The sequence below is a fragment of the Sciurus carolinensis genome, chromosome 12, assembly GCF_902686445.1.
Source record: "Sciurus carolinensis chromosome 12, mSciCar1.2, whole genome shotgun sequence".
Taxonomy (NCBI): domain Eukaryota; kingdom Metazoa; phylum Chordata; class Mammalia; order Rodentia; family Sciuridae; genus Sciurus; species Sciurus carolinensis.
Window position 1 is genome coordinate 85,122,483 of NC_062224.1, and position 13,499 is coordinate 85,135,981.

At 36.0% G+C, this 13,499-nt stretch overlaps 1 protein-coding gene across 4 annotated transcripts in view; it reads right to left on the bottom strand.

Annotated features, from left to right (window-relative positions):
* The window catches only part of Ppp1r12b (protein phosphatase 1 regulatory subunit 12B), a 206,986-nt gene that overhangs the window by 89,039 nt on the left and 104,448 nt on the right, over nt 1–13,499 (bottom strand). For all 4 annotated transcript variants that reach the window (XM_047520111.1, XM_047520110.1, XM_047520108.1 and 1 more), the window contains 2 exons: nt 5,376–5,466; nt 1,755–1,946 (listed from right to left, as the gene is read on the bottom strand). In XM_047520111.1, the coding sequence (XP_047376067.1) occupies nt 1,755–1,946; nt 5,376–5,466 (283 nt within the window). The remainder of the gene's footprint in view (nt 1–1,754; nt 1,947–5,375; nt 5,467–13,499) is intronic.

Consider the following 13,499-nt stretch of genomic DNA (forward strand, 5'->3'; position numbering starts at 1 on the left):
GATGGGCTTTTTTAGATGGAGTATTGAAAGGCAAAGTTTACACAGGAAAATTTAAAAACACTCAAGATGATGAAGAAGCAGAATGTAGGAAGCACGTGAGAAAAGATGTGAGCATGCTAACAACTTCTGAATACTCCTCTAACTTGCCACAACAATGTTTATTGAAACTTTTATTTATTTGTTTTTTACAGTGCTGGGGATAGAAGCCAGGGCTTCATGCATGCTAGGCAAGCACTCTACCACTGAGTCACATCTCCAGTCCCCTAAAGCTTTTTATAAATTCCCATTTTCTCCTTCAAAATATTTTTTTTCTAAGAGTTAAGACAGATAGAGTTAAGACAATGAGTCTTAGATTGGCTTACTGAAGATGCATAAATCCTTACTGCATATTGAGTTCACAATATACAGATTTTATATAATTTTTAATTTAGAAATTCTAAAACAAGCCTGGTGTGGTGGCACACACCTGTAATCCTAGCTACTCAGGAGGCTGAGGCAAGAGGATCCCAAGTTCAAGGGCAGCTTGAGCAACCTAGCAAGACACTGTCTTAAAATAAAAGGGGCTGGGGACATAGCTCAGTGGTAGACTGCTTGCCTAGCATGTACAACAAGGCCCTGGGTTCCTAGTACTGAAAAAAAAAAAAAAAGGGAAGAAAAGAGAGAGAGAACAACAATAACTAAAAATTATAAAGACAGAAGCAATAAAGTAAGCTTTGGAGTCAAACGCAACTTGGCTCAAAGTCTATTGTTAGTATTTATTAGCTGTTTGACCCTGAATAAGTTATTTAACCTCTCTGAGCTTCAGCTGCCTCATCTATAATATGAGGATAACACCTTGGACAGAATGGTGAAAATTAAATGAGACAGTATGTGTTAGGTGCTTAGAACAATCTGGTAATAAGAACTTAATAAATATAGTATCTTATAAAACAAATAAATACACAAGTAGAACCCCAATTTATGGAATCTAGCCATTCAGAGTTAGAAGATGAAAGAGATTCCTTTCTCCTACAACTATAGTGATCATAAAATTTATCAGTCTACACTTTTAAGAGTAAAAAGGAGTGGTAATAATAATTGCACAGAGACAATAGTTAACAACTAGAACCATCTTGTCCTAACACTCTTGTACCCATGACTACCAACTCCACTAGGGTAATGAAACATATATCAAATGTCCACCCCAACAGTGACACCCAGGAGTACTTTCTAAGCCCTTACATTTGCAGCAGTTTGGGGAACACACATTAGTGGTTAAGAGAGCAAACCATGGAGTCAGACTGCCTATGTTCAATCTGGCTTACCCCTTCCTTGGCTGCATGAAATGTTAGATAAGTTACCCAACCTCTGTGACTCAATTTCTTCATAGATCAAATAGGAATAGCAATTCCTACCTCAGAGGGTTGTTTTGAGGAGTAAATATGCAAGACATGCTTAAAATAGTGCCTGGCAAAAATACTCAATAAATGCTTATATTTGTATTTGCATTTTATTATACTGTGGCCTCTCTTTTTGGAATAGATAGATATTTATCCAAAAGCATTAGTTAACTCCCAGGAAGAAAAAATGATCATTTAAGGAATGACATCCTTTGATGTCACATAGGTTTGCCAACTAAAGACAGTCATAAAGTGCTGTTTTCATAAGTGGTCCACTGCAAGGTAGAGAGCATTTGAATGACCAGTGAAGAACAGATTTGCAGAATTAATTACCTTGCTTTTGTCACAGTACATGCCAGAAAAAAATGAGCTCACCTCTTCATCCCGACTCCTGCCCCAGGGTTGCTGGTACTCCCCAGCTTCCTTTGCTGGGACAGTCGAGGGCTCCTGCTTCTCAGTGCTTCCCTCCAGTCCTTCAGTGTCTGCAGGTTTCTCACTAGCCTGTCTCTCTGCTCTGGACCGGCTGAAAGTCCTTTCTGCTTCTTGAAGGTCCGTTAGGGTAACACCCTGGGAAAATATCACAAGATCAGGGCAGTTTCACACTAACATAGAGTAATACTTGAGTAAGCAGGGAAACTCTCAAAAAGATCTAATAGTTATCAAATCCCAGACAAAGCTCCCCAAATGCATAATGAGGTCATTTTAAGCAATGTATGCTTAAAATAAGCATCTCTGTGTGCAAAGAACCCAGGCCTGAATCTAGGAATATTTCAAACATAATACTTTAGCTTTCCCAATTTGATCCCCAGAAAATAGGTCAACACTGATGTCTGCCTGTTATAGATATATTTCTTTCACACCAAATAGTTCTTGGCATCTTTATTTGAACACTCTCTACCCTCCTCAAGATCAAACAGTTAACAAAAGAGATTTTCTGAACAGCAGATGCTGAAAAAACTTAATTTTACTTATAGAAAGAAAAGCCATGTCCAAAAAGGTGAAAATTTAGAGTGAAGCAACAACAACAAAAAGAACTCCCAAAAGAAAACGTTAGCTTTTTCTTTAATATTATTTCCAAGTAACTCCAGGAATCATACAATGGGGTTCCAACAATTAATGTTTGCCCCTGGGTCATAGAAGCAGGGCAGAAGAAAAGCAAATGATGAGTCACTTGCAGCCAGGACAAAGGAGTTAGGAAAAGAATGTGATGATTCTAACTGAAGTGGTTATAGGCAAGTCATCAGACGAAGAGGGAAGTCCCAAAGCTAGAAAGGTAGCTGATGGATACCAAATCCATAACTTGCTTTTTTTTTTTTAAAACCATTCATTCACTTATTCATTCATTCTCTTAATAATTATCTTTAAGCTCTAGAACTATGAAGACAACACAAATTATTTTTGTCAAGAATCTTTTAATCAAAAAAAATGACATAAGAAAATAGATGAGTATAATAAGAAAATGTAAATACTAAGACGGAAGCACAGCAATATATAAGAGGCATACCTAACAATGGTTTTGAGAGGTGAAAAAAAGACCACAGGTGGGGGAAGGCTATGTAGAAAGACTGAAACAAAGAGAGGCCATGGATCACTCAGGGTCTGTAGTTAATTGAGCAAAGAACCTTCAAAATTTACTTTTTGAAGTAAATTTTGGAATCTTGTACCCTGCTATAGGAATGCAAAATGGAAAATAGTATGGGGATTCCTGAAAAAATTAAAAATAGTCTGGGTGTGGTGGTGCACGCCTATAATTCCAGTAACTGAAGGCTGAGCAGGATCCTAAGTTTGAGGCCAGCCTTAGCAACTTAAGTGTCTCAAAATGAAAAGGAGAAAGGGCTGGGAATGTTGCTCAGTAGTAGAGCGCACTGGGGTTCAATCCCTAGCACACATATACACACACACAAAAATAAAAATAGAACGAACACATGATTTAGTAAGTTCCATTTCTAAGGATATGCCTAAAAGAACTGAGAGGAGGGTCTCAAAGTGAAATTCTGTACAGTCATTCTCATAGCTATATTACAATGGCCAAGTGTCCATCAACAGATGAATGGATAAATAAAATATCTGTATATACAATGGAATATTAGTCTTAAGAAGGAAAAAATTCTGACATATGCTACAATATGGATGAAGCTTGATGACACTGCTAAATGAAATAAGCCAGATATGAAAAGACAAATGCTGCATGACTCCACTTATGTGAGGTTCCTAAAGTGGACATGAAGTGGAATGCTGACTGCTAGGGGAAGGGAAATAACTGTTTAATGGATACAGAGTATCAATTTGGAAAGTCAAAGGAAGTTCTAGAAATGGATGATGGTGACATGAATGTACTTAATATCAATGAACTGTCCACTTAAAAGTGGGTAAAGTGGTAAATTTTATGTTATGTATATTTATCGCAATAAAACACAACCAAAAAATTTATAGTCCATCTTGGTCCTCAAGGAGGATATGTTCTAATAGGCAAAACAGACAAATAATCTTCAAGCAAAAATAAAGGAATACCTGACCCACTTTGTAAGGGTTGGGGAAGACAAAAGGATCTTTTTGCTACTATGTATAATGTCCCCTTTTCAGTCACCAACTTTCCTATTTGACTTCTGCAGCATTTAAAACTGTTTAACTTCTCCTTTTTTAGCTGTAAACTGATTTTTCATTCATTTCCATGCCACTACTATTTCTGTTTCCCTTTTTACTTCCCTGGCTGCTCCCTTTTATTCTGCTTCATAGGCTAATCTTTCTCTCCTCCTTAACTGACTCTAATTCATAGCCTTTTCTCCATTCCCATTGCCATCATAACCTGAGTTCATGCCCCTGTCATTTTCAGCATGGACTACTGTTAACAGTTTCCCAACAGTCTTGTAGTTTCCAGGCTTGGCAAACAAATGCTACCTACCACTTCCATTAATTATCTGCATGGGGATTTTTGCAAAACCTAATGTAGACTCTATCACACTCTTCCTTAAACTGTTTCAATGGCTCCCTTAAGGGATCTTTACTGAAATACAATCCACAAATTGTAAAATTCACCCTTTAAATAATCCCATAGTTTTTAGTTTATTCACTGAGTTGTGCAACTATCACCGCTATCTAATTTCAAAACACTTCTGTTACTCCAAAAGAAACCCCCAACTATTAGCAGTCACTTTTCATTCCTCTTCTCTCTAGCCCCTGGCACAAAACTTTCTGTCTCTCTGGATTTGCCCATTTTCAATATATCATATAAATGGTATTATACAATATATGGCATTTTTTGAGTCTGTCCTCTTGAGCTTAATTAGCATAATGTTTCTCAAATCTCATCCATGTTGTAGCATGTAGCAGTACTTCATTACTTTTTAATACCAAATAGTATTCCATCGTATGGACACAGAGCATTTTGTTTATTCATTCATTAGTTAATAGATATTTGGGTTGTTTCTACTTTTTGATTATTATGAATAATGCTGTTATAAACATTTACATACAAGTTTTTATATGGACATCTTCATTTCATTTACATATGTACTTAAGAGTAGAACTGCTGGGTTGAATAGAAACTCTATGTTTAACGTTTTGAGGAACTGTTAACTATTTTCCCTTAGGGATTCCTAAAGTGTGGTAGGGATATGTAATTCTTTTAAAATATAATTATTAACACGTATTAATTATATAAATGTGTGGATTTCATTGTGACATTTCCATACATGCATATATCTCTCATGATTTTATCATGTCCAACAACCCTCAACCCTCCCTTCTACAAGGCACAGGGTTCTTAAGATCTGTAAGCTCTACTGGGAAGATTAGTCTTGCTCAGAGCCTAGAGGAACAGAGATATGAGTGGTGATGGAGTTATAAATTCATTTGATTCTCTGTAGTGTAAGATTTAACAGTGAAAGTTTTTAATACAGTGGCTGGGATAAAGCATTCATTTTAATAGTTTTAAATGCATCTTCAATGGAAAAATAGATAGATGAAAGGGTATTAAAAAAAAAAAATCACACTCACTTGAGTAGACCTTCGTGTCTGCCGAGCTTGTCTGGAACGTGCTTTCCGTAAAGACTCTGCTTCCTCATCCCGTACAGGAGTCAGATAGGACCTGCAGAGAAGTAGGATCTCTGCTGCATGACTTGAGGAATAACCAAGGTGCTTCTGCACACTGAAGGGATTTCTACACTCTAAGAAAGAACTTAGGCAAAGTCAAAATGGCAGAAATGCTATTTGCCATCAGTAAAGATCACTGAATTTAAGACATTACTTGTAAATGTGTTACTGGCCAGGCAAAATAGTACCACCTATAAAATGAGGATTCTATTTCTTCTTTCCTTATCCTTCCTGCCTTCAGAGAGAATGTTTTCAGCATTTTGCCATTAAGTGTGATGATGCTGTAAGATTTCTTTAGATACCACTTACTAAATTAAAGTAAAGCCCTTCTATTTCTATAGGAAGCAAGCTACAAAGTTTCGTTGGTTTGTTTTTTTTTTTTTAATCACTAGTGTGTACTGAACTTTATTGCATGTTTTTCTCTCCTATATATTGTTTCACTTTTTTTTTTATTTTTGGTGTTGGGGACTAAACTTATAGCTCACATATGCTATGAAAGAATTCTATTACAGAGTTACATTCACAGCCCTTTTTTTCTTTTGAGACAGAGTCTCACTAAGTTGCCCAGGCTGGCCTTGAACTTGTGATTCTCTTGCCTCAGACTTTGTTTTACATTTTTATAATTTTCCTTTCATATTGGCTTAGACAGTCAGATTCTCATATTGGCTTCAGCAGTCAATATAATTTAGTTGAAATATATTAAGAATATCTAGCCTTGTACAGATGTGCAGTTGGAAAAATGAGGAGTATCATGATTGTTTTTTCAGATAATTGTGGTATTGTTTGATACTATATCAACGTAGAATCTGAAATGTATTAAGAGACTTTTTATATTTTTATGTTAAGATTCATTGGTCTATCTTGTACTTTGAATTTTGTAACATTATATCTTCATTTGTCATTTGCAAAATATTGGTGCACCTAGTTATGCAGATCTTCCTACTATTGACACGTTTCATTATACAATTTAAAAAGGACATTTCTTAATATCACCTTTGATCTTAGAACAGTCTATATACTGGGAAGGTGTCGATATCACTCTCAGTGATATACACAAGTTTTCTAAAATTCTAATTTTTGCTTGAAAGTTTAAATTTTATGATTAGCAACAAACACTTGACAGGTTCATTAGTTCATTTTCAAGAAAATGTCTATCAAGTACCCAAGTCTCCATAACCATAGTTTGATCATTAGTCATTGTAAAATGGTGTTCCATAAAAAAAGTTAGCTCTTTCTTCTTCTGAGAGCACAATCACTTATGTTAGGCCTGGCTGGTCACATTCCATGTATTTAGTATACTTTTTCTGTATTTTTCATCTTTTTATTTCTATGAATTTCATTCTGGATATTTGTTACTGTTACATCTAATCTTCTCTTTAGCTGATCTGCAGCAAACTGACCAACTGAGTTTCCTAATTTCAGTTATTTTTCAGTTCTAGAATTTCTACTTGATTCTTTTAATAGATTGCAGTCTTCTGGTAAAATCTTCCATCTTATTTTTTAATATATTAATCATAATTATTTTAAAGTCCATGTTTGATAATATCAATATATTATCTGTTCCTGTTATCTATTTTTGGTATGTCTAGTAACTTTTGAATTAACTCTAGATATATTTAATGAAAAAATGTAGTTTTAACTTGCAGCACTGGAAGATATCATCCTTCTTAGCAGTTAGGCTAAGAAAGTGTTTCTCAAACTTTCATGTGCAACAGAATCACTTGAAGAACTTGTAAAATACAAATTGCTAGATGACACATCCCCAGGGATTCTGCTTCAGTAGGGTTTGGGGTGGGAGTCTAAGAATTAGCATTCTTAACTATTTCTCAGCTGATGATGCTCATCTACACTTTGAGAACCATGGGGCTGAGGCAAATTCCCTTAATCCACTTTGAGACTAAGCTGACCGGAAGCCAGGCTTCAGTCTGTGCAGGGGCTGGTATATTTTAGAAAAGTTGGTTTTACATTTCCAGAGGTTGCCATCCACACGCCACAAGGTTGTTATGAACAAATGATACATATCAAATAAGAGAGTGACTAAATTCTCCTCTAAAGAATGCAGTTAACTCTATAATCAGTCAGGTTTTTAGTTCAAGTTTTACTTGCTCTTTTAATTGGGAATGGGATGCTAGCTCTATGGTACAGTAGAAAGAACAGATTAACTGGATTCTACTTCAGTTACTAGTCTGACCTTAACAGAATCACTTAATCTCTTGGGACTTTGGTTTCTTCATTAATAAAATAAAGGGGTTGGTCTACAGTTTTTAAGGTCCCATTAAGTTTTAAGCCACAGCGAATCCATATTTATGCTGATTCTGGGCAAATGTCCTTGAAAACTTCCTATTAAAATGCTTATTAGTTGGTCTGGCCAAATAAACAGTTTTCTCGCAGTATTCAAGGGGGATTGGTTCAATAGGACCCTTTCCCCTGTACCAAATCCACAAATGCTCAAGTCCCATCTATAAAATGGTGTAACCCTTGCATATAATCTATAAATGTCCTTCCATATACTTTAAGTCATGTCTAGATTGTTTACAATACCTAATACAATGTAAATGCATGAAAACAGTAGTTATACTGTATTGTTTAGGGAATAATGACAAGAAAAAAATTGTGCATGTTCAGTAAAGATGCAATTTTTTCCCTGAATACTTTTGATCCGTAGTTGGTTAAATCAATTCAGAACCCATTGGTACAAAGGTCTGACTAAATTTCCTATATTCCATATGCCATTTCCTTTTGTGCTCTGAATAGAACTTTGTGTGATAATGGAAACCTTATATATCTGACAGTCCAATATGGTAGCCACAACTCACATGTGGTTACTGAACACTTAAAATGTGGTTAATATAACAAAGAAACTGATTTTTAATTTCATTTCATTTTAATTAAACTTAAATAGCCACACATCACTACTGAATACCACAATGGAAAACAGCCCTTGAAGTCCTGAAAATCTAATTAAAAGACATTTATTGTCAGTCCCTTTCTTAAACCCGAAAATGAGATCCAGTTCATACAACATAAACTTATCAAAATTTTGTCAAGAATATACTTTACTAGCCAGCTAAGTTTAAAAGTAATTGATTTCATTTTCTGGTGGAAGTTCTCATTTTTCTTCTATGTTTCCCAGAGGCAATATTACTGTAACCTTTCATTTTTTATGTGGTACCTTTAAGTTTTGTAAGGTAGTTTTGGGGCTCCCACCTTTAAGATATTTATAGATACAGCAAACAGGAACAGGCTCGCGGATGCAGCACACTTCAGAGCTACTTTTTTGCTAACTGCAGTGTTTGTACTCTGTTGTCTCCACATGCCTTACCCCATACCACCCCACTTTCCCTCTTGCCCCCTTTGACACAGAGAGCTCCAAGAAAACAGACTGTTACCTCCTCGTGCAGGCCTGCATGGCAGAATGAAGGTCAAGAGATGAGTGGAGATGAATAGCAAGAAAGGTAAGTGGCTGCTGGGAAAGACTGCAGTCTCAGCACCCGGTCTCCCTTGGAAACTAGAAAAAGCTTGCACTGCCACTGCTATCCAGCAACCCAGAGGCAAAGCCTGTAATTTGCTAAGAAGCTGCTACTAGGAAGGAGGAGGAATGGAGAGGAAGGGGAGGAGAAATAGGGAGGAAGGCAAAATCTTGGGGCTTGGCAGAACCAGTACTGCTAATAGTTCCCAAAATACCATTCCATTAGATGCATATTTTATACACTGTACCAAATCAATCAATACTACTTCTCATCTGATAGGGGAGGGAGAAGATTATTCCTCATGTAAAAGGAGGTAGGGCAAAAGAGCATTCTTGTTCTGGATACTATTTCATCTGCCCTTGGGCTATCCTAGTTGCTGCATTTATCCAAGTGAACTGTAAATACTGCCTCACTGGAGGCTCAGGTCTAGCCAGCTGGCAAATACCAAGAGTGGTGAAGAGACAGATTAAAAAGAAACACATAACAGACAGAAATGCAGGGACAAATTTCAGATCTGCTATAAATGGGTTAAACCTACATAGAGGGCAGCTGTAAGTACTACTAAATTTGATCAGCTAGCTACAGATTTCTAGATCTAGTATACGTCACATATCGAGATATGAACTGATTTCATAGTTTCAAACGCTCATGTGTCATTTTGGCCTAATTCAACACTGACATCACAGTTGAGGTTTAAGTGAAGAAGATCAGGAGGAGGAGGAATAGAAAACTTCATGCAGTCAATCTAAGCATTTCTTAAATTCTTTGAACCAAGAGTTCTCAAAAGGAGATAATTTTGACCTTTCTTCCTCCAGAGGTCAGGGTAGGCAGAATTGTCTGTCCTGAAATGCCAACAGTATTATGTTTGCAGGCATCAGGGGCAGCACACTTTTTCTGTAAAGGACCAGATAATAAATCTTTAGGTTTTGCAGACCTTATAGTGTCAAAGCAGTCCTAAATAACACATAAATTAGTGGGTGAGCCGTGTACCCACTGCTTGCCATTCTACCCTAGTGGAACTGAAGCCATATGGCTTGTAAAGCTTAAAATATTTACTATCTGGTCCTTTCAGAAAAATTTTGCTGATCCTTGCTCTTGTCCCTAAGTTCTACAGCCCCAAACTATGGCTCGGAGAATTCTTTTGGGGAGTCTGTGACCTACCCTAGATAAATAATATATCACCTTGATTCTTTTCCTTCTGAATATTGATTGGTTCCATCACAAACATGCCAGCCTTCAAGTGCCAAAGCCACTTTCACAAAGGCAATGTTTTACTTAAGTAGGTCATTCTACAATTAGATCATTGGTCAGAGCAGGTGTTGCTTTTGCCAAGAATAAAAGACTCGTGCACCAACAAGGCCAGTGAGTGCTGCTTTATTTCATACCCACAGGCTACACCTACTAGAGATGGCCAACTATCTCAAATATTTATCACTGACTACAAAGTAGATCAGGACAAATTCAACACCAGAGTTAATTTTCTTTTAATTGAGAAAATGCACTAAAGTTAACATACAAAGCATACTTAGAAATTTCAAATAGGGGAATGGTTAAATGAATTATGAATTAATTGTTCATATGATAAAATATTGCACAGAATTAAAAGACAAACTAAAAAGTACTACAGGTACCTAACTTGGAAAATATCTGTACCTGGAAAATAGAAAGAACTTAAATCATTTTTGAAAGAAAGACCAATGACCCAAACAACAACAAATATTAAAAAAATACATAATCATGGAATTCACAAAATAGGAAGCCAGAAAAGCCATTGAATGAATGAGAAAATTGTATTTCAGTTGGGCACAGTGGTGCACGCCTGTCAAGGAGTCAGGCGACTGAGGCAAAAGGATTGCAAATTTAAGGCCAGCCTCAGCAATTTAGTGAGACCCTGTCTCAAAATAAAATATAAAAAAGGTTGGGAATGTGGCTCAGTGGTTAAGCACCTCTGGGTTCAATGCCCGGTACCAAAAAAAAAAAAAAAAAAGGAAAAGAAAATGTTGTTTCACTAGTATCAAGAAAATGCAAATTAAAACAAGAAGAAACAACTATATTTTCCTTAGACTGGCAAAATATCTTTAAAAAAATCTTTAAAAAACAAAACGTATCAAGTAGAAAGAACTAGCAACTCTTATACAGTGCTAGTGATGCAAAGAAGATATATATACTCACTTTTCAGAGCCAGAAATTGATTTGGAAATAAATAACCTTTAGAAACTCTTGCACATTAATACAAAGAACTATGAACAAGAATGTACACAGCAGCATCATTAATGTTAGAAAAAGAAGACCTCAACATCCATCAGTACAGAAAAAAAGAAAAATCACAGGACAGACTAAAATTAAGAATTTAAAATGAATGCTGTGTAAAAACAGTAAGTTTCAAAATGATGCATGCAAAGTATAAAATGTAAAAAGTACGTGTGTACATAAGTGAAATAATAACAAAAATGAGTTTAAGAATGATAAATATCAAAATCAGGATTGTGACTATCTGTAGGGAGGGAGTTAAGGGATGAGATCAAGGTCTATTGGAGTTTAAACTATATATTCTTAATATTTTATTTAAAAAGAACTAAAACAAATTTGGCAAAATATTGAGACCTGATCAAGCTAGAAGATGGATAAACTGTTTTTGTAATGTTTAATAATTTTTAAAAGAAAAAAACAAGCATAGTATGATCTCAAACAATACATAAAGATGTTAGCAGTGATATTGCTGTAGGTGAAAGAGTGTATAATTTTTATTTTCTATTTAAAATATGGTTATTATGGACAACTTTGTAAATAAACTTTTTTAAAGTTAAGGTTAAAAAATCTTTAGCTCTGCAAAATGATCATTGATATATAAAGAACTGTTTCAAGTCGAAAGATACACATAACAGAGAGGTGTTTATATTTCACAGTGTAGAAAACATAAGACTAGTAGATTTATAGACTCTACTGTCGCCAACTCCTAGAAATTTTTTTCTAGCTACTATAATCACTAGCATGGGGCCTTTGTAAGGGGGAAAAAAAAAGGTGGGGGTGTTGGGGGAGCACCTGGGGAAGTAGGAAAAGCTCCCAGACCTGTGGTTCTTAATCTTTACTAAACACTAACACCTTTAACAATCGGATAAAAACTGTAATCCCTTTCCGGAATAAAAGTTCTTACATACATACAAAAATTTGCTAACAATTTCAGGGATTTCTGTACTTTCCCTTAGTTCAGATTAAAAGGGGCAGGGTCTAGAAGATAAGCCAGATTTCCCCTCAGAGAAGACCTACAGGTCAATTAGCTTCATTTCCCAATCACCTCCACTTGGCAGACAGATCAAAGTCCTTAAAGACTCTGTGGGTGGAGGAAGGCGGGTGGGACAAGATGGCTGATGTGTACAGGGGTGCAGCTGCATGGGAGGAATAACTTCTATTCTACAAAGCAGTAGGATAACCATGACTCAAAACAATTAACTGAACACTTCAAAAGAGTTAGTAGAGAAAATTCTGAATACTCCTGACACAAAGAGACAATAAATGTCTAAGGTGAGAGATACACCATTTACCTTATCTGATCATTATATATTGTACACATGTATTGAAATGTCACACTGCACCTGACAAACATATGCAATGATTACATGTTAAAGCTTTTTAAGATAAAAAGAAAACACTCAGTGACACTGTTTAAAGTCATGTTTGCTGTGGTACAATCTATATACAGGAAAGGTTGCCCATTTTAGTATATCGGTCTGAGAATTTTGAAGTCATGCACACAGTCCCATGAACTGTATCACTATAATCAAGATACAGAAGAGTTCCACCATCCCCCTAAATCCCTCATCCCACTTTATAGCATTCCCCCAGGCTACAAGATTTTTTTTTAATTACAAAAAAAAAATTTAAAACTCACCACTGAAGAAACACATAGAATTTTCATTCACAGTTAAGAGAAACATGTAATCCAACAATTACCTTAGCCCAGTAAGTTAGACATTGGTCACTGCACCAGATTGTAGATTATTTAAAAAGGGGGGGGGGTTTGACGATGTAAAGAATGAAATTCCTTATATTCTAACAACTGCTTGCCAAGTTCCAGGAAGGTAGAGACCACTCTGTCAGCATTACTAACACTGAGCAGTGAGCCTGCCCTCGGTTAGGTACCCCAAAACAATTCTGGATTAAGTTATGGATGACATTCAGAATCTGAGCTATCAGTTTTGTCTTAAGGTTGGCCCCAATCTCCAACCAAATGGTTGTTTACTTGCCATTTTTAAAGTTTAGTCAATAGTGTGTCAATTCATTCATTTTTTTTCATATTCAGCCATCTTGCCTTTTCTGACATAAAAATGAAGATTTGTGTTAAAGCTGGATCTTGTGGGGAACATGAACATATTAAGTAGTGATAATTAAAACTGAAGACAGAAAAAATGCCTCAAATAGAGCTCTGGAGAGGAAATCTGATACTGCCTGGGAGAATCAGGAATAAAACACCACAGGGGGGTGATCTGAATAGAATCTAAAGGGAATAAGAGGCTTCCTAGAAAACAAGGGGGCACAACAATTCCTGGGGCCACCATTC